Here is a 24,360-nt window from a genome sequence, read left to right as displayed (position 1 = left end):
TATAGATCCTTTACATCTCTGGTTAAGTTAATTCCGAGATAATGTATGATTTTTGGTGCTCTTGTAAATGGAATGGATTCCCTAATTTCTCTTTCTTTAGTCTCACTGTTCGTGTATAGAAATGCAACTGATTTCTGAGCATTGATTTTGTATCCCACCACATTACTGAATTACTCTATAACTTCTAGTAGTTTGGGGGTGTATTCTTTGGGTTTTCCATATAGAGTACCATGTCATCTGCAAAGTGAGACAGTTTGACTTCAAATGACACTACAGATAAAAGACTGATATCCAAGATCTACAAAGAACTTCTCAAACTCAATACACAAGAAACAAATAAACAAGTCATAAAATGGACAGAAGATATGAACAGACACTTTTCCAAGGAAGACATACAAATGGCTAACAGACACATAAAAAAATGTTCAAAATCATTAGCCATCAGGGAAGTTCAAATCAAAACCACACTGAGATACCACCTCACACCAGTTAGAATGGCAAAAATTGACAAGGCAAGAAACAACAATTGCTGGAGAGGTTGTGGAGAAAGGGGATCCCTCTTACATTGCTGGTGGGAATGCAAGTTGGTACAACCACTCTGGAAAACAGTGTGGAGATTCCTTAAAAAGTTAAAAATTGAGCTACCCTGTGATCCAGCAATTGCACTACTGGGTATTTATCCCAAAGATACAGATGTAGTGAAGAGAAGGGCCATATGCACCCCAATGTTCATAGCCTCATTGTCCACAATAGCTAAATAGTGGAAGGAGCTGAGATGCCCTTCAACAGATGACTGGATTACAAAGATGTGGTCCATATATACAATGGAATATTACTCAGCTATCAAAAAGAACGATTTCACAACATTTGCAGCAACATGGACAGGACTGGAGGAGATAATGCTAAGTGAAATAAGTCAAGCAGATAAAGACAATTATCATATGGTTTCTTTCATCTGTGGAACATAAGAACTAGGAAGATCGGTAGGAGAAGGAAGGGATAAAGAAAGGGGGGGTAAACAGAAGGGGGAATGAAGCATGAGACTATGGACTCTGAGAAACAAACTGAGGGCTTCATAGGGGAGGGGGGTGGGGGAATGGGATAGGCTGGTGATGCATGGTAAGGAGGGCACATATTGCATGGTGCACTGGGTGTTTTACGCAACTAATGAATCATGGAAGTTTACATCAAAAACTAGGGATGTACTGCATGGTGTTAACATAATATAATAAAAAATATTATTATAATAAAAAAAGAAAATTATTACTTTTTATCACCTTTGAATGACTTGTCTTTCACTTGAAATTTGTTTTTGTTAATGTAGTACCCCAGGGAGATAACTTTGGAGGCATTTTCCATTATTGTTACACAGATGATTGGACTCAGTCTGGGAATATCATATGATGACACAAAGAATTGTCACTGTTCAGGAGCCATCTGTGTAATGAATCCAGAAGCTGTGTAAGTTAATTAAGAGTAAGATTTATTGGTTATGTTTGTTTTGTTTTAAAGATTTGAAGTGCAAAATTTAATGTTTACTTATAGCACCAATTACCCATAAATGCACCAAGTACTACAAAATACAAAACTGAAATTTTAAGTGTAAGAGAGTTGGAAGGAGGTGTACCATTAAGAACAGTCAAGGATAACAAATCCAGTTTCAAAGATACATTAACAAGGGAGTGAGACTGTATTTTATGAAATCTCATAGTGAGGATTGTTAAAAATATGTCAAAAAAGCAGTGGGATGGATAAAAGAATAAGACCCATCTGTATGCTGCCTATGACAGAAAAACACAAACAAACTGAAAGTAAAGTTTTGGAAAAAAATATTGCATGCAAATGCAAGCAAAAAGAATCTGGAGTAGCAATAGATATATTAGACAAAATAGACTTTCTGTTTTTTAAGGCAACAAAAGTAACTATTGCAAGAAATTTCAGAGCTTTGTTGAACTTCATTACAAGTAATTCATTTTTAATATTTTGATTTTGATTTATTTATTTTTTGTTGTATTAAAAAAATTCTAGGTAGTTAACATATCCTGCAGTATTGGTTTCTGGGGTTGAATTCAGTGATTGATCACTTATGTACAACACCCAGTGCTCAGCATAACAAGTGTTCTCCTTAATACCAATTACACGTCTAACCCATCCCCCACCCATTCCCTCCATCAATCCTCAGTTTGTTCTCTATTGTTAAAAGTCTCTTACAGCTTGTTTCTGTTTCTCCTTTTTTTCTTTTTCCCCTTCCCATATGTTCATTTGTTTTCTTTGTTAAATTCAACATATGTGTGAGGTCATAGGGTATTTGTTTTTCTCTGACTGACTTATTTCACATAGTGTAATATACTCCAGCTCCATGCAAGTCATTGCAAATGGCAAGATTACATTCTTTTTGACTGCTGAGTAATATTCCATTGTATATATACGCCACATCTCTATCCATTCATTAGTTGATGGACATTTGGGCTTTCTCCATAGTTTGGCTGTTGTTGATAATGCTGCTAACTTCAGGATGCATGTATCCCTTTGAATCACTATATTTGTATCCCTTGGATAAATACCTAGAAGTGCAATTGCTGGGTTGTAGGGTATCTCCATTTTTAACATTTTGAGGAAGCTCCATACTGTTCTCCAGAGTGGCTGTACCAGTTTACATTCTCACCAGAATGTAAGAGTGTTGCCCTTTCTCTTCATTCTGGCCAACACCTGTGGTTTCTTGTGTTATTAATTTTAGCCATTCTGACAGGTTTGAGATGGTCTCTCATCATGGTCATTTCCATAATGATGAGTGGTGTTGAGCATTTTTTCATCTCTCTGTTAGCCATCTGGATGTCTTTTTTGAACAGTGTCTGTTCATGTCTTTTGCCCATTTATTAACTGGGTTATATATTTTTTAGGTGTTGACTTTGATAAGTAAATTCTTTATAGATTTTGGATACTAACCCTTTATCAGATATGTCATTTACAAATATATTCTCCCGTTCCATATGCTGCCTTTTAGTTTTGTTGATTGTTTCCTTTGCTGTGCATAAGCTTTTTATCTTGATGAAATCCCGATAGCTCATTTTTGCTTTTGTTTCCCTTGCCTGTGGTGAGTGTCAAGTAAGAAGTTGCTGCGGCCTAAGTCAAAGACATTTCTGCATGTGTTCTCAGGATTTTCACGGTTTCCTGTCTCACATTAAGGTCTTTCATCCATTTTGAATTAATTTTTGTGTATGGTATAAGAAACTGGTCCAGTTTCATTCTTCTGCATGTTGCTGTCTAGTTTTCCTAACACCTTTTGTTAAAGAGACTCTTTTTTCCATTGGATGTTCTTTCCTGCTTTGTTGAAGATTAGTTGACCATATAGTTTTGGGTCCGTTTCTGGGTTCTCTATTCTGACCCATTCATCTGTGTGTCTGTTTTTATGCCAATACCATACTGTCCTGATGACTACAGCTTTGTAATAGAACTTGAAATCTGGAATCATGATGCCTTCAGTTTTGTTTTCTTTTTCAGAATTGCTTTGGCTATTTGGGATCTTTTGTAGTTGCATAGAAATTTCAAGATTGTTTGTTCTATGTCTGTGAAAAATGCTGGTCGTATTTTGATAGCAATTCCATTAAATGTGTTAATTGCTTTGGGTAATATAGACATTTTAACAATATTTGTTCTTCTAATCCATGGGCATTTAATGTTTTTCTGATTCTTTGTGTCTTCCTCAGTTTCTATCATAAGTACTCTATAGTTTTGAGACTAGAGATCTTTTACTTTTTTTTTTTTTTAAGATTTGCTTATTTATTAGAGAGAGAGAGAGCACACATGTGGGGGAGATGTAGATGGGAGAGAATCTTCAAGCAGACTCCTCACTGAGCACAGAGCCTGACTCGGGGCTGGATCTAACAACCCATAAGATTATGACTTGAGCTGAAATGAAGAGTCAGATGCTTAACGAACTGAGCCACCCCGGTACCCCTAGATCTTTTACTTCTTTAGTTAGATTTATTCCTAGGTGTCTTATTGTTTTTGGTGAAACAGCAAATGGGATCTATCCTTGATTTCTCTTCCTGCTGCTTCATTATTGGTGTATAGATATGCAGCAGATTTCTGCACATTGATTTTATATCCTGCAACTTTGCTGAATTCATGTATGGGTTCTAGTAATTTTTTGGTGGAATCTTTTGTGTTTTCTACATAGAGTACCATGTCATCTGTGAGGAGTGAAAGTTTGACTTCTTCCTTGCCAGTTTGGATGCCTTTTTTTTCTTTTTTTCTTTTTGTTGTATGATTGCTGGGGCTAAGACTTCCAATACTATGTTAAATAGTACTTGTCTTGTCAGGGAAAGACTCTCAGTTTTTCCCCCATTGGGGATAATATTAATTGTTGGTTTTTCATATATTGGGTTTATAATGTTGAGGTATGTTCCATCTATCCCTACTTTGTTGAGGGTTTTTATCATGAAAGGATGCTATATTTCTTCAAATGCTTTTTCTGCTCTATTGAGAGCATCATATGGTTCTTATCCTTTCTTTTATTAATGTGGTATATCACATTGATTGATTTGTGGGTGTTAAACCACCCCTGCAGCCCAGGAAAAAAATCCCACTTGGTCATGGTGAATAATCCTTTTAATGTACTGCTGAATTCAATGTGCTAGTATTTTATTGGGAACCTTTGCATCCATATTCATCAGGGTTATTGTCCTATAATTCTCCTTTTTAGTGGGGTCTTTGTCTAGTTTTGGAATCAAAGTAATGGAGGCTTTGTAGAAGGAGTTTGGAAGTTTTCTGCCCATTACTATTTTTTGGAACAGTTTCAGAAGAGTAGATATTAACTCTTTACATTTCTGGTAGAATTCCCCTGGGAAGTCATCTGGGCCAGGACTTTTGTTTGTTGGCAGATTTTTGATTACTGATTCAATTTCTTTGCTGATTTTGGGTCTTTTCAAATTTTCTATTTCTTCCTGTTTCAGTTTTGGTAGTTTGTAAATTTCTATGAATTTGTCCATTTCTTCCAGGTTGCCCAGTTTGTTAGCATATAATTTTTTATAGTATTCTCTTACGATTTTTATTTCTGCAGTGTTGGTTGTGATCTCTTCTTTTTCATTCATGATTTTATTTATTTGGGTCCCCTTTCTCTTTTTTGTTTGATAAGTCTGGCTGGGAGTTTAGCAATCTTGTTAATTCTTTCAAAGAACCAGCTCCTGATTTCATTGATCTACGGCTCTACTGTTTTTCTGTTTTCTATATCATTGATTTTTGCTCTTATTTTTATTATTTCCCCTCTACTCCTGGATTTAGGCTATTTTCTCTTTCTTTTCTAGCTCTTGTAGGTGAAATTTAGGTTGTGTATTTGAGACTTCCCTTGCTTCCTGAGGAGGACCTGTATTACTATATACCTTCCTCTTTGGACCATGTTCTGTGCATACCAAAGGTTTTAGACTGTCATGTTTTCATTTTCATTTGCTTCCATGTATTTTTTTCTATAATAATTTTCTATTATATTATGTTAGCCACCATACAATACATCCGTAGTTTTTGATGTAAAGTTCCATGATTCATTACTTGCGTATAACGCCCAGTGCACCATGCAATATGTGCCCTCCTTGAAACCCATCACCAGCCTATTCCATTCCCCCACCCCCTCCCCTCTGAAGCCCTCAGTTTGTTTCCCAGAGTCCATCGTCTCTCATGGTTCATTCCCCCTTCTGTTTACCCCCCCCTTTCTTCTTCCCTTTCTTCTCCTACCAATCTTCCTACTTCTTACGTTCCATAAATTAGTGAAACCATATGATAATTGTCTTTCTCTGCTTGACTTATTTCACTTAGCATTATCTCCTTCAGTCCTGTCTGTGTTGCAGCAAACGTTGAGAAATCGTTCTTTTTGATGGCTGAGTAATATTCCATTGTATATATGGACCACATCTTCTTAATCCAGTCATCTTTTGAAGGGCATCTCAGCTCCTTCCACGATTTAGCCATTGTGGACAATGTTGTTATGAACATTGGGGTGCATATGGCCCTTCTCTTCACTACGTCTGTAACACTGGGGTAAATACCCAGTAGTGCAATTGCAGGAACAATTTTTAACTTTTTAGGGGACCTCCACACTGTTTTCCAAAGTGGCTGTACCAACTTGCATTCCCACCAACAATATAGGAGGAATCCCCTTTCTCCACATCCTCTTCAACATTTGTTATTTCCTGCCTTGTCAATTTTTGCCATTCTAACTGGCATAAGGTGGTATCTCAATGTGGTTTTGATTTGATTTTCCCTGAACATTTTTTCATGTGTCTGTTAGCCATTCATATGTCTTCCTTGGAAAAGTGTCTGTTCATATCTTTTGCCCATTTTTTTGATTTGAGTATTTGTTTCTTGTGTATTGAGTTTGAGAAGTTCTTTGTAGATCTTGGATACCAGTCTTTTATCTGTAGTGTCATTCGCAAATATCTTCTCCCATTCTGTGGGCTGCCTCTTAGTTTTTTTGACTGTTTCCTTGGCTGTGCAGAAGCTTTTTATCTTGATGAAGTCCCACAAGTTCATTTTTTCTTTTGCTTGCCTTTGGAGATGTGTGATGAAAGAAGTTGCTGTGGCCGATGTCGTAGAGGTTGCTGCCTATGTTCTCCTCTAGGATTTTGATGGATTCCTGTCTCACATGGAGGTGTTTCATCCATGCGGAGTTTATCTTTGTGTATGGTGTGAGAGAGTGGTCAAGTTTCATTCTTTCGCATGTAGCTCTCCAATTTTCCCAGCACCATTTATTGAAGAGACTGTCTTTATTCCACTGGATGTTTTTTCCTGCTTCGTCAAAGATTAGTTGCCCAAAGAGCCGAGGATCCATTTCTGGGTTCTCTGTTCTGTTCCATTGGTCTATGTGTCTGTTTTTGTGCCAGTACCATTCTGTCTTTGTGATCACAGCTTTGTAGTACAACTTGAAATCTGGCATTGTGATGCTCCCAGCTTTGTTTTTCCTTTTCAACACTTCCTTGGTGATTCGGGGCCTTTTCTGGTTCCACACAAATTTAAGGGCTGTTTGTTCCAGCTCTTTGAAAAATGTCATTGAAATTTTGATCGGGATGGCATTGAAAGTGTAGATTGCTCTGGGTAGCATAGACATTTTAACCATGTTTATTCTTCAGATCCATGAGCATGGAATATTTCCCCATCTTTTTGTGTCTTCTTTAATGTCTTTCAAGAGTGATTTGTAGTTTCTAAAATATAGATCCCTATGTCTCTGGTTAGTTCCAAGAAAACGTATGATTTTTGGTGCTCTTGTAAATGGAATGGATTCCCTACTTTCTCTTTCTTTTCTTTTCTTTCTTTTTTCAGTCTCTTTGTTCATGTATAGAAATGCAACTGATTTTTTTTTTAAAGATTTTATTTGTTTATTTGACAGAGAGAGAGAGACAGCTAGCGAGAGAGGGAACACAAGCAGGGGGAGTGGGAGAGGAAGAAGCAGGCTCATAGCAGAGGAGCCTGATGTGGGGCTCGAACCCATAATGCCGCGATCACGCCCTGAGCCGAAGGCTGACGCTTAACCGCTGTGCCACCCAGGCGCCCCTAGTTCAATTTCTATATAATGTTGGTGGCAATACCAATCTCCCTGATTAGTCGTGAGGATTAAATATTCAAGTATCTAAAATACCTAGCTAATAATAGGTGCTCAATAAATGTCAGTTTTCTCCTTGTCTGATAGATTTTTACTACGTATTGAAAATGACTCATGCTATGGGAATGTTCTCTGAAGTTATCTTTATTAGTGGTATGTGGACAGATATCAAAGATATTTGTTCGAAAGCTCAGAACTAAGCACAGTATAGTTTTTTTAATGAAAGCTTTTTGTTATTATGAAAAATCAATAGAAAATTGATTCTGTGTTTGTTAAGTACTGTACTTGTGATAAGTAATACCAATAATAAAGATGATAAAGTTCCTGCCTCAAACAACTTACTACTTAATGAATCATCTATCATATTATATATGTACTACCAATCTGTGAATAAATAATGAAAAAAACATTGAAATAGAAAAGATTCAAATTTTCAAAGAGCTTGATTCTTAATATTATAATGGTCAGGGGAAAGCCTGAGGGCGTAGAAGAGAAGTTTGAAGAATTGTTGATCTATATCTGGGAATTGACATAAATGGATACAGGGTTTTCTCCATTCCTAGGCAAGAGACATCATATACATGTAAATATCTTTCTCTCTATATAAGAATTTATATACAGTCATGCCCAGAAACTCAAAGTTTTCTCTTAGGTACATTTAGTTTATAATGTTTATAAAAATAAAGTTAAATTAAAAGTAGTCTTAATTTTTTTTATTATGGTAGGAAAACTTAACAGGAGTTCTCTTAAAATTTTAAATGTGCAATACAGTATTGTTAACTATAGGTACTTGTTGTATAGCAGGTTTCTAAAATGTACTCATATTGAATAACTGAAACTTTATACCCATTGAATAACTCCCCATTTCCACCTCCTCTTAGCCCCTGACAACTACCATTATACATGGTACAAACTCTGCATCCATTAGTTTGACTATTTGAGATATATATGTGAGATCGTGCAGTATATGTCTTCCATTAGTGGCTTATTTCACTTAGCATAATGTCCTCGTGGTTCATCCATGTTGTTGCATATAGCAGGATTGCCTTCTTTTTTAAGGCTGAATAATATTCCATTGCATGTATGTACCACATTTTTTTTTTATCCATTCATCTGTCAGTGGAAGTTTAGGTTGCTTCTTTATCTTTGCTATTGCGAATAATGCTGCAGTGAACATGGGAGTGCAGATATCTCATTGAGATCCTGATTTCAGTTATTTTGAATATATACCCAGAAGTGGGATTATGGGATCATATAGTGGTTCTATTTTAATTTTTTTTTTTTTAAAGATTTTTATTTATTTATTCGACAGAGATAGAGACAGCCAGCGAGAGAGGGAACACAAGCAGGGGGAGTGGGAGAGGAAGAAGCAGGCTCATCGCGGAGGAGCCTGATGTGGGGCTCGATCCCATAGTGCTGGGATCACACCCTGAGCCGAAGGCAGACGCTTAACCGCTATGCCACCCAGGCGCCCCTCTATTTTAATTTTGTGAAGAACTTCTCTACTGTTTTCCACAGTGACTGCCCCAATTTACATTCCCACCAACAGTGTACCAAGGATTCCAATTTCTCCATATCCTTGCCAAATCTGATCTTTTAAAATGATAATAGCCATCTTAACAGGTGTGTGGTGATATCTTATTATGGTTTTGATTTGCAGTTCTCTGATGATTAGTGATATTGAGCACCTTTTCATTTTCCTCTTGGCCATTTATATGTATTTTTGAATAATGATCTATTCAAGTCTGTGGCCATTTTCTAATTGGCTTGTTTGGTTTTTACTATTATGTTGTACTTAATTTTATTTGAACAAGGACATGTATCCCAGTGAATAAAATCACATGATCTATCCAGGAATAATTTTGACCTCTAAGCACTTGTTATAAACATTTATCATTACTTATTAAATTTAACATTTTGAAATTAATTTATATTATACAGAGTTGTGTTTTCAGAAGTGTACTGCCAATAACATTGTATGGATTTACCTCTAGGCGATCAAGTGGTGTGAAGACTTTTAGCAGTTGCAGTTTGAGTGACTTTGAAAATTTTGTATCAAATATGGGTGCCAAATGTCTTCAGAATAAGCCACAAATGCAAACAGGTCCGGCATCAATCTGTGGTAACGGCAAAGTGGAGAGAGGTGAAGTGTGTGACTGTGGTACTGAGGAAGTAAGTCTGATAAATAGGAAAGTTAATTAATAAATTTATTGTTTTAGATCATCTCTTTGTCATTAATGCTATGTATCTCAAATATGACTGAGTACCACGCAGAATATTTACAGGAAGTGAAATCCAGTTTGAAATACGTACAAGAATATACTATATAGATGTAGGTTGAAGGATTTTGAACAAGTATAAAATGTACTCTTAAAAATTATTGCTGATGGGAAAAATGGGAGTCTAGAATGAGCTTTTATGTTCTAAACTAAATATATAAGATCTTTCCAAGCCTGTGCTTAACCTCTGAATATTTTATAAACGTTTTATTGAAGATTAATGTGTCAGCCGACCATCAAGTATCCTTTAGGATATTATTTCACAATGGAATCTGTAATATGGTAAGGTAAGGCTCTTAATATTACAGTCTGAACATAGGGTGGTTTTAATTATTCACTTGGTAGCGAAACTCTGAAAATATAGTGAATGCAAAAGGCCAGGTTGTAGTACTTTTAGACAATTCAGTATTTGCAGCCATGCTGCAGATATTGTACATTTCCATGATTACAAGATAGATGGAAGTGATGTTAGGGTGTGATACATATGGGGGTCTGAATATACTTGTATCCATACCACACTGTTTTAATTACTGTGCCTTTTTAATATGTTTTGCCATTTGTAGAACATTTCCTCCCTCTTAATTCTGCTTTCCATCTTTCCTCCCTTCCTCTCCCCTTCCCTCCCCCCTTCTTCCTTCCCTCCTTCCTCTCTTTCTCTCTGTCTCTTTCTTTAATTTCTTAATTTCTTTTTCTCGTTAATTTCTTTCTCTTAAAATATAATTAACATACAGTGTTATGGTATTTTCAGGAGCATAGTATGATTCAATAATTTTATGCATTTCTTGGTGCTTATCATAATAAGTGTACTCTTAATCCTCTTTATCTGTTTTTTCCATTCCTCTGCCTACTCACCCTCTAGCAACCACCATTTTTTCTCTGTTTTTTTTGTTTGTCTTTTTATTGTTGTTGTTGATTTGTTTCTTAAATTCCACATTTGAGTGAAATCATATGGTATTTTTCTTTCTCTGACTGACTTATTTCATTTAGCATTATATCCTCTAGGTCCATCCATGTTGTCACAAATGGCAGGATTTTATTGTTTTGTTTGTGGCTAAGTAATATTCCATTATAGCTAGCTAGCTAGCTAGCTATCATCTATCATCTATTTATATTCCATTATATCTATAGATATAGAATCTCCCACATCTTCTTTGTCCATTCATCTGTCATAGGACACTTGAGTTGCTGCCATATCTTGGCTATTATAAGTAATTCAACTATAAACATAGTGGTGCACATATCTTTTTGAATTAGTGTTCTTGTTTTCTTTTTGTAAGTACTTTGTAGTAGAATTATGGGTTTCTTTGATATTTCTATTTTTAATTTCTTGAGGAAACTCCATACTGTTTTCTACAATGGTTACAACAATTTGCATTCCTAAGCAATGCATGTTATATTTTCCCACATTTTTACCAACACATGTTATCTTATGTTTTTGATTTTAGCCATTCTGACAGGTGTAAAGTGATATCTCATTATGGTTTTGATTTGCATTTCCATGATGATGAGTGATGTTCAGTATCTCTTCATGTGTCTGTTGGCCATCTGTATGTCTTCTTTGGAGAAATGTCTATTCAGGTCCACTGCCCATTTTTTAATTGGAGGGGTTTTTTTTTGGTGTTGAAGTGTATAAGTTCTTAATATATTTTGGATATTAATCCCTTATTGGATATATAATTTGCAAATATCTTATTCCATTCAGCAGGTGCCCTCTTGTTTCATTGATGGTTTCCTTAGCTGTGCAGAAGCTTTTTATTTTGGTGCAGCCCTGGTAGTTTAATTTTGCTTTTTTTCCCTTGCCAGAGGATACATATCTGGAAAAATGTTTCTATGCCTGTGTTAAAGAAATTACTGCCTATGTTTTCTTCTAGGAGTTTTATGGTTTCAGGTTGGTTTCACATGTAGTTTCTTAATCTACTTTGAGATTATTTTTGTGTATGGTGTAAGAAAGTTGTCCAGTTTTATTCTTTTGCATGTAGCTCTCCAATTTTCCTAACACTTTATGTTGAAGATTCTGTCTTTTCCACATTGTATATTCTTGCCTCCTTTGTTTTAGATCAATGACCCATATAAGTGTGGCTTTAGTTCTGAACTTTGTATTCTGTTTCATTGATCTAAGTGTCTGTTTTTGTGTCAGTACCATACTGCTTTGATTACTATAACTTTGTACTATATCTTGAAATCTGAGATTGTGATACCTGTTCAGGAAAACCTCTGATTATCAGTTTTACCTAATCTAGAAAGTGTCTGCATAGAATGATGCAGTACATATCTATCCTTTCTTCCCCCTCTCTCCCTCTCTTTCTTTCTTACTTACTTTCTGTTTATTTATTTGTTTATTTAGGTAATCTCTGTACCCAATGTGGGGCTTGAACTCATGACCCTGAGATGAAGAGTCACATACTCTTCTGACTGAGCCAGCCAGGTGCCCCGGGTTCTTCCTTTCAATACTGTGTTTTGAGATTCATTCAACGTTGTTTTATGTCACAATTGTTTCTTCCTTTTTATTTTGTGTAATACTTTGTTGTTAAATAGAAGATAATCTGTTTTTTCATTTACCTGCTAATGGATATTTGAGTTGTTAACAGTGGTGGGCCATTATTCCAAATTCCTAAAACTAGAATTGCTGGATCATATAAGTGTATGTTCATGAGAAACTGGCAAACTATTTTCCAAAGTGTTGTATTATTTTACACTCTTATCAGCAACATATGAAACTTAATTTCCTCCACATCATCACCAAAATGTGATGTTGCAGCCTTTTAAATTTTAGCCATTACAATGGTTTTGGTTTGTATTTTCTTTGACTATAATAATGTTGAGCATGTTCTCATGTTCTTATTAAGCATTAAGTTGTTCGTTTTTTTATTATTGATTTGTAAGAGTTTTTTTCCTATAGGCTGGATACTAGTCCTTTGTCAGACATGTATATTGCAAATATTTGTTTCCAATCTATGTATTACCTTTTTGGTTGCTTAACAGCATCTTTGAATAGCAGGGATTTTTTATTTTTTATGAAGACCAATTTATTATTTTTTTTCTTCTATGGTCATCCTTTTTGTGTGCTAGGAACTCTTTGCTTACTCAAGGTCATGAATATTTTCTCCTATGTTTTCTATGAGAAGTTTTAAAATTATCACTCACATTTAGTCTTTGATACATTTTGGTTGTGTTTTTGTGTTTGAGAAGATTTTTTTTGAGGTTCATTATGCTCCATTTGAATATCAAATTTTTCTAGCAGTATTTGTTAAAATGACTATATTCACTATTGTATTACCTTAGCATTCTTGTGAAAGTAAATTACTATACATGTGTGTCTATCTCTGGATTCTTTTCTGTTTATGTAACCATACTTATGCACTACACTGTTTTATTTAATGCATTTTCACAGTAAATCTTGAAAACAGGTAATGTGAATCAACCAACTTTGTTCCTTTTTTCCAGGATAGTTTTATTTTTCTGAGACATTTGTATTTCCATATAAGTTGGAGAATCAGCATGTGAATATAGGGACTTTATTGGAATTGTGTGGTATTCATATATCAATTTTGGGAGAATTACTTTTTCTATTAAAATTGAGTCTGTCAATCAATGTACATGCTGTATATCTTCACTTATTTAGTTCTTCTTCTTCTTCATTTGGTTTTTCTAAAGTTTACTTGTTTCTGTAGCATTGTTTTAAAATTTTGTTTAACAATTATCCATTGCTAATATATAAAATACTATTGACTTTTGTGAATTCATGTTGGATCTAGTGTCAATTAGAAATGTTGAGAATGGTCTTTGCTTTGTTTTTATTTGGGGGGGGGAATGCTTTCTGAATTTCACCACTAAATATAATGTTAGACAAAAGCTTTTTTGGTAAATAAGTACCCTTAGCATTTTGAACAAGTTCCTTTCTATTTCTAGTTAGCTGAGAGTCTCAAATCAGGAATTAGTGTTGAATTTTGTCCAGTATCTTATTTTTGTGTCTATTGAGCTGATTCAAATGAGTTTTCTCCTTTTTAAAATTAATTCATTAATTAATATGGTGCATTTCATTGATTGGTTTTTGAATGCTAACCCAAACATGCATTCTTTTTTTTTTTTTTAAAGATTTTATGTATTTATTTGACAGAGAGAGACAGCCAGCGAGAGAGGGAACACAAGCAGGGGGAGTGGGAGAGGAAGAAGCAGGCTCCCAGCGGAGGAGCCTGATGTGGGGCTTGATCCCAGAACCCCAGGATCATGACCTGAACTGAAGGCAGACACTTAATTGACTGAGCCACCCAGGGGTCCCAACAATTGACTTTTGTTTATTAACTTTGTATCCAGCAATCTTGCTATAATAAATTATTAGTCCAGGAGATTTTTTTTTTTTTTTTGCTTTTTGATCAATCATTTGGGATTTTCTTTACATAGCCAATCACAGAATATATGGAAGAAACACATTTTTGTTTTCTTCCTTTTCAACCTGTATATTTTTCATTTCATTTTCTTGTCTTACTGCATCAGCTAGAACTTCCAGTAAGATGTTGAAAGGAGTAGTGAGGACCATCCTTGTCTTGATCCTGATCTCAGGGGGAAAGCTTATAGTTTTTCACTGTATATATGATATTAGCTGTAGGTTTTCTCTGTATGTTCACTATCAAACTTAGGAAGTTCCTCTCTATCTCTAGTTTGCTAATATTTTGTATAATTCATTAAGAGAGTATTGGATTTTGTTAAATGCTTTTTCTACATCAGTTGTTACGGTCATATGGTTTTTCTTCTTCAGCCTGTCGATATGATGAATTCATTGATGTTTGAATAATTATGAGAGATACTGGTCTGTAATTTTCCTTTTTTGTAATGTCTCTGGGTTTGGTATTAGAGTAACCCTGGCCTCATAGCATAAGTCAGGAATTTCAAACATAAATTTTGGGAGAGTATTATGTCCGTAATTCCCTATAGTGATGGCAGTATGAGGTTTTCCTGGCTTCTGTCCTAGTTGCTTCTTCTCTTGGCTAATTTTAATTTGCATCTTTTCTGTATAATAAACCATAACTGTGAATATAACAGCTTTCAGTGAGTTTGTGTGAGTCCTTTTAGTAAATTACCAAATCTGTGAGTGGTTTTTGGAAATCCATTGAACTTGTGTTTGGTGTAAGTACTGAGAGAAATTTTGGGAATGTTCTAACTTTGCGGTGGGCTTAAACTCTACATACCCCCTCCCCAGCATTATTGAAGTATGACTAACAAGTAAAAGTTATGTTTTTAAGGCGTTCCACATGATGTTTTGGTATATGTATACCTTCTGAAATGATTCCTACAATCAAACTAATTAACCTATCCATCACTTCACACAGTTACCATTTTTTTTTTTGTATTTGGTGAGAACACTTTATCTATCCTCTTAGCAAATTTCAAGTATACAATACAGTATTGTTAACTATAGTCATCATGCTGTACAGTGGATCCTGAAAACTAATTCATTCTTAAATGAAAATTTTTACCTTTTGAACAGTATTTCCCCCTTTTTCCCATCCTCCAGACAGTATTAACCACCATTCTGCTCTCTCTTACTATTCTCTAATTTCTGAAAAAAGTTGTTTCATATATTTTTCCTAGTTTTCTAGTTGAGTAAGAGTTGCTTGGTACGAGTTACTCTGTTTTGACCTGAAGTGAAAGCCTTACTTTAGTGTTTTAATTGTTTAGAGATGCAGAAATATAAATATTGACAGCATGCATATTCTTCCCCAAAACTAAAAAAATAAGCCCAGTAAATATAGTTCCTGCCAAAGTTTATATTAGTATCATGATGTATTCTTGCTTGTGCATTCCATTAATTCATAGCAATGTGGAGCTGTTAGCTGTTGTAATTTTCGAACTTGTACACTGAAACCAGGATCACAGTGTGATGTAGGATTATGCTGCAGGAACTGTCAAGTAAGACTTAAATTTATTTATATCTTCTAAGTATATAATGAATCATGTCTTAGATACTTTAAATCACTTAGACTATAGCTGTAAATAAAAATAAATGAACTTTCTGAAACTAATATTATACTGTATGTTAACTAATGAATTTAAATTAAAACTTAAAAAATAAGTGAATTTTCAACTAAAGAAAAATATAATAGATTCAGAATCAGATTTCTGATTTTGTGAATCTTAATTGGATGTTCAGGTTTTCTTCTTATACCATTATTCAGCCTAATTTGATGCTGTTGTTCTTAAGCCTTGATTGAGAGCTATCATACAATTTTCGATACAGAAGATCTCCCTTAGATGGGACTTTTTATTTACTCTATCCATTATTTATATTTTTAGAAATAAAAATATTGTTACTGGTTGTGATAGGTAACTGTAGGTATGTAATTGAAAGACACAGCAGTTTCCCATAAATGTATAAATAATGAAACTTATTAGAATAGCACTTTCTAAATGCTACATTAGCACAAAATTTAAACTACAAACTTATTTATTCAAAGATCATTTAATTGAAAGATCCCATACTAGTTTTTATGTTGAAGATGTTGTCTCTTGTCCCATTTTCCTTTTCAGCTCCTGTAATATATTTGTAACAGATTTGTCATATGACAGTCCCTCTATTGAACTAGCTACCATGGGCTCTGTGTTGTTGACTATCCTCGACTAAGGCAGTTTTGTTATTTTTTTCTAGAATCTTATCTTGTGATTACATTCTTACCTCTGTGATCTTTTTATTGTCAATTGGAAATCATCAATTAAGAAGTATGAGATAGATGCCCCTTTAAGATTGTTTATATACATTTTCAGATTCTGTATATGAAAGTGTTAATTAACTACAGGATAATTCAGGATAACAATCATGATTGAGTTTCTTCTCTAAGAACTGCCTCTTTACCCTTTGGTTTTCCTCTATTAATTCTCAGTTATTTATGTATCACACCTGTTATAGAATTGCAAATATTCCATACTTACAAAAATGCTTTGAATTAGTATATTTTATTGGAAATTGTCTGAATTACACTGTTTTCACCCAAGAAATGTTATTTCAAGGTAAACATGATTTTTCCTCTCTTTCACTGAAACACAAACAGAACTTTGGCTGTCATCACATCATATTTGCATTATATTTTTCCATACTTTTCCATGTGTATATGCTTATTTCCTGTTGTAGTTGATAACATTTTTTCCAATATGATAAGCATAATGCTTTATACAAAGAAGGTACTAATAGACACTAATGAATAAATAGATCATTAAACTATAAGTAAAAATTTTAAAATAGAACAATTTTGAAACAAATATTGAGAAACACAGCAATCTTAAATGTAATGCTTTATTTTTTTATATTTTAATTTCTATTAGATTGAAAGAGCAGGTGTTCTATGTAGGGGACAAAGACATCGACAATGTGATTTTCCTGAGTTTTGTGATGGAAACTCACCAGACTGTCCATATGATATAACTGTAAAGAATGGACATACATGTAATCAACAATATGTATGTTATGATGGAGGCTGCCAGGACACAGATGCACGTTGTGAGACCACATTTGGAAAAGGTAATATTGTTTGTAGTATCTGCATAGTTGGTACTTCATATTTTTATTAACATTACCAAGGCAAGTAGAAATTAATTATATATAATTATATATGTGTATATGCATATTACATTTATAAATATAATTATAGCAATGTACATGTACACACATATATAATTATATACATAATTATATACATATACATATATACATGTGTAAATTATGTATATTTAAATTCTTTATTCTATTTAATATCTGTATTTTTAATTTTTTCAAACTTTATTAAGGTATAACTGACAAAGATACATATTTAAGGTATATGAATTGATGTTTTGATGTTTTATGAAATAATTGCCACAATCATGGTACTTAACATATTAGTTACATATATATACCAAGAAATGAAATTGCTTGATCATAATGTAGTTCGTTTTTAATTTTTGAGTAGTCTACGTACAGTTTTCCATAATGGCTGCGCCAACTTCATTCCCAGCAACAGTGGACAAAGGTTTCCCTTTCTCCACATCCTTGCTAGCACTTGTTATTTTTTATCTTTTTGATAATAGCTATCCTTAAAGGTGTAAGTTGTGGTTTTGATTTGCATTTTTCTGATGATTAGTGATGCTGAGCACTTTTTCATAAATCTGATGGTCATTTGTATGTCTTCTTTTAAGAAATGTCTATTCAGGTCTTTTGCTCTTTTTAAATCTCATTATTTGTTTTTGCTCTTGAGTTATTATGAGTTATTACATATTTTGTAGATTAACCCCTTATCAGATACATGGTTTGCAAATATTTCTCCTATAGGTCTCATTTATTAAGAAGTTTTTTAGTTTGGGGGCGCCTGGGTGGCTCAGTCGGTTGACTCTTGGTTTCAGCTTAGGTCATGATCTCATGGGTCTTGGGTCCAGCCCCACGTCAGGCTCCCTGCTCAGTGGGGAGTCTACTTGAAAGATTCTCTCCTTCTGCCCCTCCTCCCTTGCTCTCTCACTCTAAAAATAAATATTTTTTTAAAAAGTTTTTTAGTTTGATGCAGTCCCACTTGTCTATTTTTGTTTTTGTTGTCTGTGCTCTTATGTCATATCTAAAATATTATTTTAGACCACTGTTCAAGTGCTTTCCCCCTGTTTTCTTCTTGTAGTTTTACAGTTTCAGGTCTTAAGTCTTTCCTGACCCTTGCTGCCTTCTGCAGCTTTATTGAGATATAATTGATCTATAACATTGTGTCATTTTAAGGTATATAACATGTTGATTTGATATGCTTATATATTGCAAAATGATTACCACCATATTGTTAGCTAACACCTCCATCATGTCCTATAATTACCATTTCTTTTTGTGGTGAGAACATTTAAAATCTTTTCTCCTAGTAACTTTCAAGGATGTAATACAGTATTATTAAGTATAATCATCATGTTGTACATTAGAACCCCAGAACTTAATTCATCTTATGAGTAGAAATTAGTACCCTTTGACAAGCATCTCTCCCTTTCCCCCACCTACCAGCTTATGGTAATCACAGGCTATGTACGTTTTGTTTCCTTGAGTTCAGTTTTGTTTTTTGTTTTTGTTTTTGTTTTTTTTTTTTTGGTGATTTCACATATAAGTAATACTACAGAGCATTTGTCTTTCCTTGTCTAACTTCTTTCACTTAGCATAATGCCCACAAGTTTATTAATGTTGGCACAAATGGAAGGATTTCTTTCTTCCTCATGACTGAATAAAATGTTATTTTATATAAATACTACATTTTCTTTATCGATCCATCCATTGATAGACACTGTTTCCATATCTTGCCTATTGTGAATAATGCTGATATAAACATAAGTATGCAGATTTCTATTCAAGATCCTGTTTTCATTTCCTGTGGATCTGAAGTGGATTAGAAATGGGATTGCTGGATCATATAGTAGTTCTACTTTTAATTTTTTGAGGAACCTCCATACTGGTATTCATAGTGGCTATATCAATTTACATTTCTACCAACAGTGCATAAGTGTTTCATTTTCCCCGTATTTTTGCCAACATTTGTTATTTCTTGAGTTTTTGATGAGAGCCATTCTAATTAAACGTAAGTTTTCTCATTGTGGTTTTGGTTTGCATTTCTCTGATATTAGTGATATATTGAGCATATTTTCATGTACCTTTGGCTATTTTTATGTCTTTTAAAATAGTCTATTCTATTCCTTTGCTTATCCCTAAATCAATTTGTTTGGGTTTTTTCTATTGAGTTTTTCAAGTTCTTTATATATTTTGGACATTTTCCTTACCAGATACATGATTTGCAGATATTCTCTCCCATTCCATAGATTGTCTTCATTTTTTGATTGTTTCTTTTGCTATGTAGGAGCCTGTTAGTTTGCTGAAGTCCCATTTATTACTTCTTATTTTCGTTGCATGTGCTTTGGTGTCGTATCTATCTAAAAAGTGATTGCCAACAACGTCAGTGTCAGTGCTTTTTCCCTATGTCATCTTCTAGGATTTTTATGGTGTTCGTTCTTACATTTAAGTGTTTAATCTCTTTCAAGTTAATTTTTGTGACTTGTGTAAACTAGGGGTTTACTTTTATTCTTTTACATGTGAATATCCTGTTTTCCCAATGTCATTTATGGAATAGATTCTCCTTTCCCCATTGAGTATTTTTGGCTCTCTCATCAAATATTTGTTGAGCACATACACGGGTTTTGGTTCTGGTTTCTCCATTGTTCCATTGGTCTGTTACAATTATTACAGCTTTGGAGTATAATTGAAATTGTGTACCTCTAGTTTTGTTTTTTCTCAGGATTACTTTGGCTTTTCAGAGTTTCTGTGGTTCCATACAAATTTTAGGAATTTTTTCCCTTTCTGAAAAATGCTGTTGGAATTTTGATATAGATTACGTTGAAACTACAGATGGTATTGGGTAGTATTGACATTTTAATACTATAATTCTGATCCAGGAACACAAGATATCTTTTCTTTTGTATCTTAGTTTTTTTCATGAAAATCTTGTAATTTTCAGGTTACAGATCTCTCACTTACTTGATTAAATTTATTCTGAAGTATTTTATTGATTTTGATGCTAGTGAGAATGGTATTGTTATCTTTATTTCTTTTTCAGTTTTGTTGTTAATGTATAGAAGTTCAAATGATTTCTGTATGTTGATTTTGTACCCTACAGAGTTACTGAATTTAATAGTTCTAACACACCTTTTTGGTTGGGTCTTTAGGACTTTCTCTATATAAGATTATATTTTCTGCAAGGCAGTTTTACTTCTTCCTTTCCAATTTGGATGCCTTTTATTGTTTTTCTTTCCTGACACCTCTCAGTACAACTTCTGGTACTATGTTGAATAGGAGGGGTGTGAATGAGCACCTTTGTCTTATTCCTCATCTTAGAGGAAAAGCTTTCAGCTTTTCACAGTTGAGTATGATGTTGGCTGTGGGTTTATTATATGTGGTATTTATGTGTTAAGGTATGTTCCTTCTGTACTCAATTTGCTGGTTATTTTTATCATGAAAGGATGTTGTATTTTGTCAAATGCTTTTTCTGTATTTATTGAGAGGATCTTATGATCTTTCATCTTTCATTCTATTAATGAGGTATATCACAGTTATTTATTTGCATATGTAGAACTATCCTTGCATTCCAGAGATAAATACCATTTGATAATGGTGTTTGGTTCTTTTACTGTTCTGTTGAATTTAGTTTAGCAATATTTTGTTGAGAATTTTTACATCTGCATTCATTAGAGGTGTTGGTCTCCTTATAGTGTTCTTATTTGACTTTGGTATCAAGATAAAGCTGACCTCATAGGATGAATTTGGAAATGTTCTCTCCTCTTGTTTTTTGGAAGAGTTTGAGAATGATTGGCATTAATTCTTCTTTAAGTGTTTGGTATAATTCACCAGGTAGACTATCTGGTTTGGCCTTTCTTACGTTGGGAGGTTTTCGATTACTAATTCTGTCTCATTATTCACTATTTGTCTCTTCTGATTTTCTATTTTTTCATGATTTAGTATTGGTTGGTTATGTTTCTAGGAATTTATCTACTTTTTCTAGGTTATCCAATTTGTCAGCATATATTGTTCATAAAAGTTGCTGATGATCCTTTGTGTGTTTATGTTATCAGTTATAATGTCTCTAATTTATAATTATTTATTTGAGTCTTCTTTTTTTCTTAGTCTAGTTGGATATTTGTCAATTTTGTGTGTCTTTTCAAGAACCCAGCTCTTATTTTGTTAATCTTTTTATTGTTTTTCTCATCCCTACTTAATTCATTTCTAGTCTGCTCTTTGTTATTTCTTTCCATCTGCTAATCTGGTGACTTGTTTGTTCTTTTTTCATTTTCCTTGAGGTATAGAGTTAGGTTGTTTGAGACCTTTCTTTTTTCTTATTTGGAGGTGTTTATTGCTATAAACTTCCCTGTTAGAACTGCTTTGCAGAATCCCATAGATTTTGATATGTTGTTCTTCCATTTTCATTTGTTTCAGTATATTTTTTGATTTCATGTTTGATTTCTTCTTTGACCTACTGGTTGTTTCAGAACATGTTCTCTAATTTCCGCGTATTGGTGAGTTTTCCAGATTTTCTTCTATTATTAATTTTTAGTTCCATATTATTGTTGTTGGAAAAGTTACTTTGTATGGTTTCAGTCTTAAATTTGCTAAGACTTGTTTCATGACTTATCATATGATCTGTCCTGGAGAATGTTCCATGCACACTTGAGAAGAATGTGTATTCTGCTGCTGCTAAATGGAATACTCTGTATTGTCTGTTACATCCATTTGGTTCAAAGTCTGGTCCTGGTCCAGCTTTTCCTTGTTGATTTTCTGTCTGGATAGCCATCCATTGTAGAAAGTGGAATATTTAAGTCCCTTAGTATTATTGTATTGTTGTCTATTTCTCCCTTCAGTTTTGTTAGTATTGCTTATGATATTTAGGTACTCCAGTATTGAGTGCATATATATATTTATGATTGTCATATCTTCTTGATGAATTGACTGCCTTATTGTATCATGATTTTTACCCCCTCTTGTTGCCATTTTGGCTTACAGCCCATTTTGTCTGATACATAGCTATCACTGCTTGCTTGTTTTCTGCTTGCCTGGAAAACATTCCTTTTTCCATTCCTTTCATTTGCTTATGTGTGTCCTTATAGCTGAAGTGATTCTCTTGTGGGCAGCATATACTTGGGTCTTGTTTTTCTTTTTCTTTTTTTTTTTTTTTTAAGATTTTATTTATTTATTTGAACAGAGATAGAGACAGCCAGTGAGAGAGGGAACACAGCAGGGGGAGTGGGAGAGGAAGAAGCAGTCTCCCAGCGGAGGAGCCTGATGTGGGGCTCGATCCCACAACGTCGGGATCACGCCCTGAGCCGAAGGCAGACGCTTAACTGCTGTGCCACCCAGGCGCCCAGGGTCCTGTTTTTCTACCCATTCATGAAGGAACTCTATGTCCTTTGATTAGAAAATTCAGTTCATTTGCATTTAGAATGATTGTGGATAGGGGAGGACTTCTAATTCCAACTTGTTAATTGTTATTTTGCTTTTCTGTAGTTTCTTTGTTTCTTCCTCTCTTTCTGCCTTCCTTTGTGAATTTGTGAATTTTTGTAGTAGCATGCTTTGATTCCCTTCTCTTTATTGTTTGTGAATCTACTACAGATTTTTGTTTATGATTACTGTAAGACATAAATATATGTATAGCAGCTTACTTTATGCCAATAATAATATATTTGATCAATTTCAACACCCTTCCAATTTCTCCCCTCCTGTTTTTAATGTCACAATTACATCTTTTTGTAGTGTGAATCCAATAAGAAATTACTGTAGCTAGCCGGGGCGCCTGGGTGGCACAGCGGTTAAGCGTCTGCCTTCGGCTCAGGGCGTGATTCCGGCGTTATGGGATCGAGCCCCACATCAGGCTCCTCTGCTATGAGCCTGCTTCTTCCTCTCCCACTCCCCCTGCTTGTGTTCCCTCTCTCACTGGCTGTCTCTATCTCTGTCAAATAAATAAATAAAATCTTTAAAAAAAAAAAAAGAAATTACTGTAGCTATTGCTATTTTTAATACTTTTCTCCTTTAACCTTTATACTAGAGTTAACACATCACGATATTACAGTTTTAGAGTATTATGTATTTGATTATGTCCTTGCCTTTGCACATGTGTTGTATATTTTCATTTGTGTTCATGTTACTAATCTGATTAGCTTTTTTCATTTCAGCCTGATGAACTCCTTTTAGCATTTTGTCTAAGGCAGATTTAGTGTTGATCAATTCCCTTAGCTTTTATTTATTAGGAAAAATCCTTATGTCACCTTAATTTCTGAAGGACAACTTTGCTGGGTAAAGTATTTTTGGTTACCAGTTTCTTTCTTTCAGAACTTTCACTATATCATCCTATTGTCTCCTGACTTGCAAGATCTCTGCTGAGAAATCTACTGACAACTTTATGGTTGGGTTCCCTTTTATGAGAGTATTTTTCTTTTGCCACTTTCTCTTGTTGATTTTAGATAGTTTTATTACAATGTGTCTTTTTTATTATTATGTGTCTTGGAGAAGATCATTTGGATTGAAATTTTGAGGTGATCTATTAACATCATAAACTTGTATGTCCAAATCTCTCCCCAGGCTTGAGATGTTCTCAGTCATTATTTCTTTAAGTAAGCCTTCTACTCCAATGATGCATACATTATTTCTCTCAAAGGTGTCCTATAAGTCACATAGGCTTTTTTTTATTCCCTTTTATTCTTTTTCCATTAGTTTCTCTGATTGGATAATTTCAATTGGTCTGTCTTCTAGCTTACTGATTTTTCTGTTTGCGTGGTCAGTTCTACTGTTGAACTATTCTACTGAATTCTTCAGTTTAGTTATTGGATTATTCGGTTCCAAAATTTCTGTTTGGTTCTCTTTATGTTTTCTATTTGTTGAACCTCTCATTTTCTTCTTGTATTGTTTTTTTATTTTATTAAATTGTTTATCTGTATTCTTGTGTTTTCTTGTAGCTCTCTGAGCATTATTAG

At 34.1% G+C, this 24,360-nt stretch overlaps 1 protein-coding gene across 8 annotated transcripts in view; it reads left to right on the top strand.

Moving 5' to 3' along the window:
- Positions 1-24,360, top strand: part of LOC100473137 (disintegrin and metalloproteinase domain-containing protein 32) — a 175,136-nt gene that overhangs the window by 69,133 nt on the left and 81,643 nt on the right. For 6 of the 8 annotated variants that reach the window (XR_004621916.1, XM_034647550.1, XM_034647555.1 and 3 more), the window contains 4 exons: positions 1,325-1,461; positions 9,586-9,763; positions 15,685-15,777; positions 17,185-17,380. Coding sequence is in view for 7 of the 8 variants with exons in the window: in XM_034647550.1 (XP_034503441.1) it covers positions 1,325-1,461; positions 9,586-9,763; positions 15,685-15,777; positions 17,185-17,380 (604 nt within the window). In the remaining variant the exon portion in view is untranslated. The remainder of the gene's footprint in view (positions 1-1,324; positions 1,462-9,585; positions 9,764-15,684; positions 15,778-17,184; positions 17,381-24,360) is intronic. The other 2 variants (XM_034647551.1, XM_034647553.1) reach the window with 2 other exon arrangements.

The sequence above is a fragment of the Ailuropoda melanoleuca genome, chromosome 18, assembly GCF_002007445.2.
Source record: "Ailuropoda melanoleuca isolate Jingjing chromosome 18, ASM200744v2, whole genome shotgun sequence".
Taxonomy (NCBI): domain Eukaryota; kingdom Metazoa; phylum Chordata; class Mammalia; order Carnivora; family Ursidae; genus Ailuropoda; species Ailuropoda melanoleuca.
This window is presented reverse-complemented; position numbering and strand designations above follow the sequence as displayed.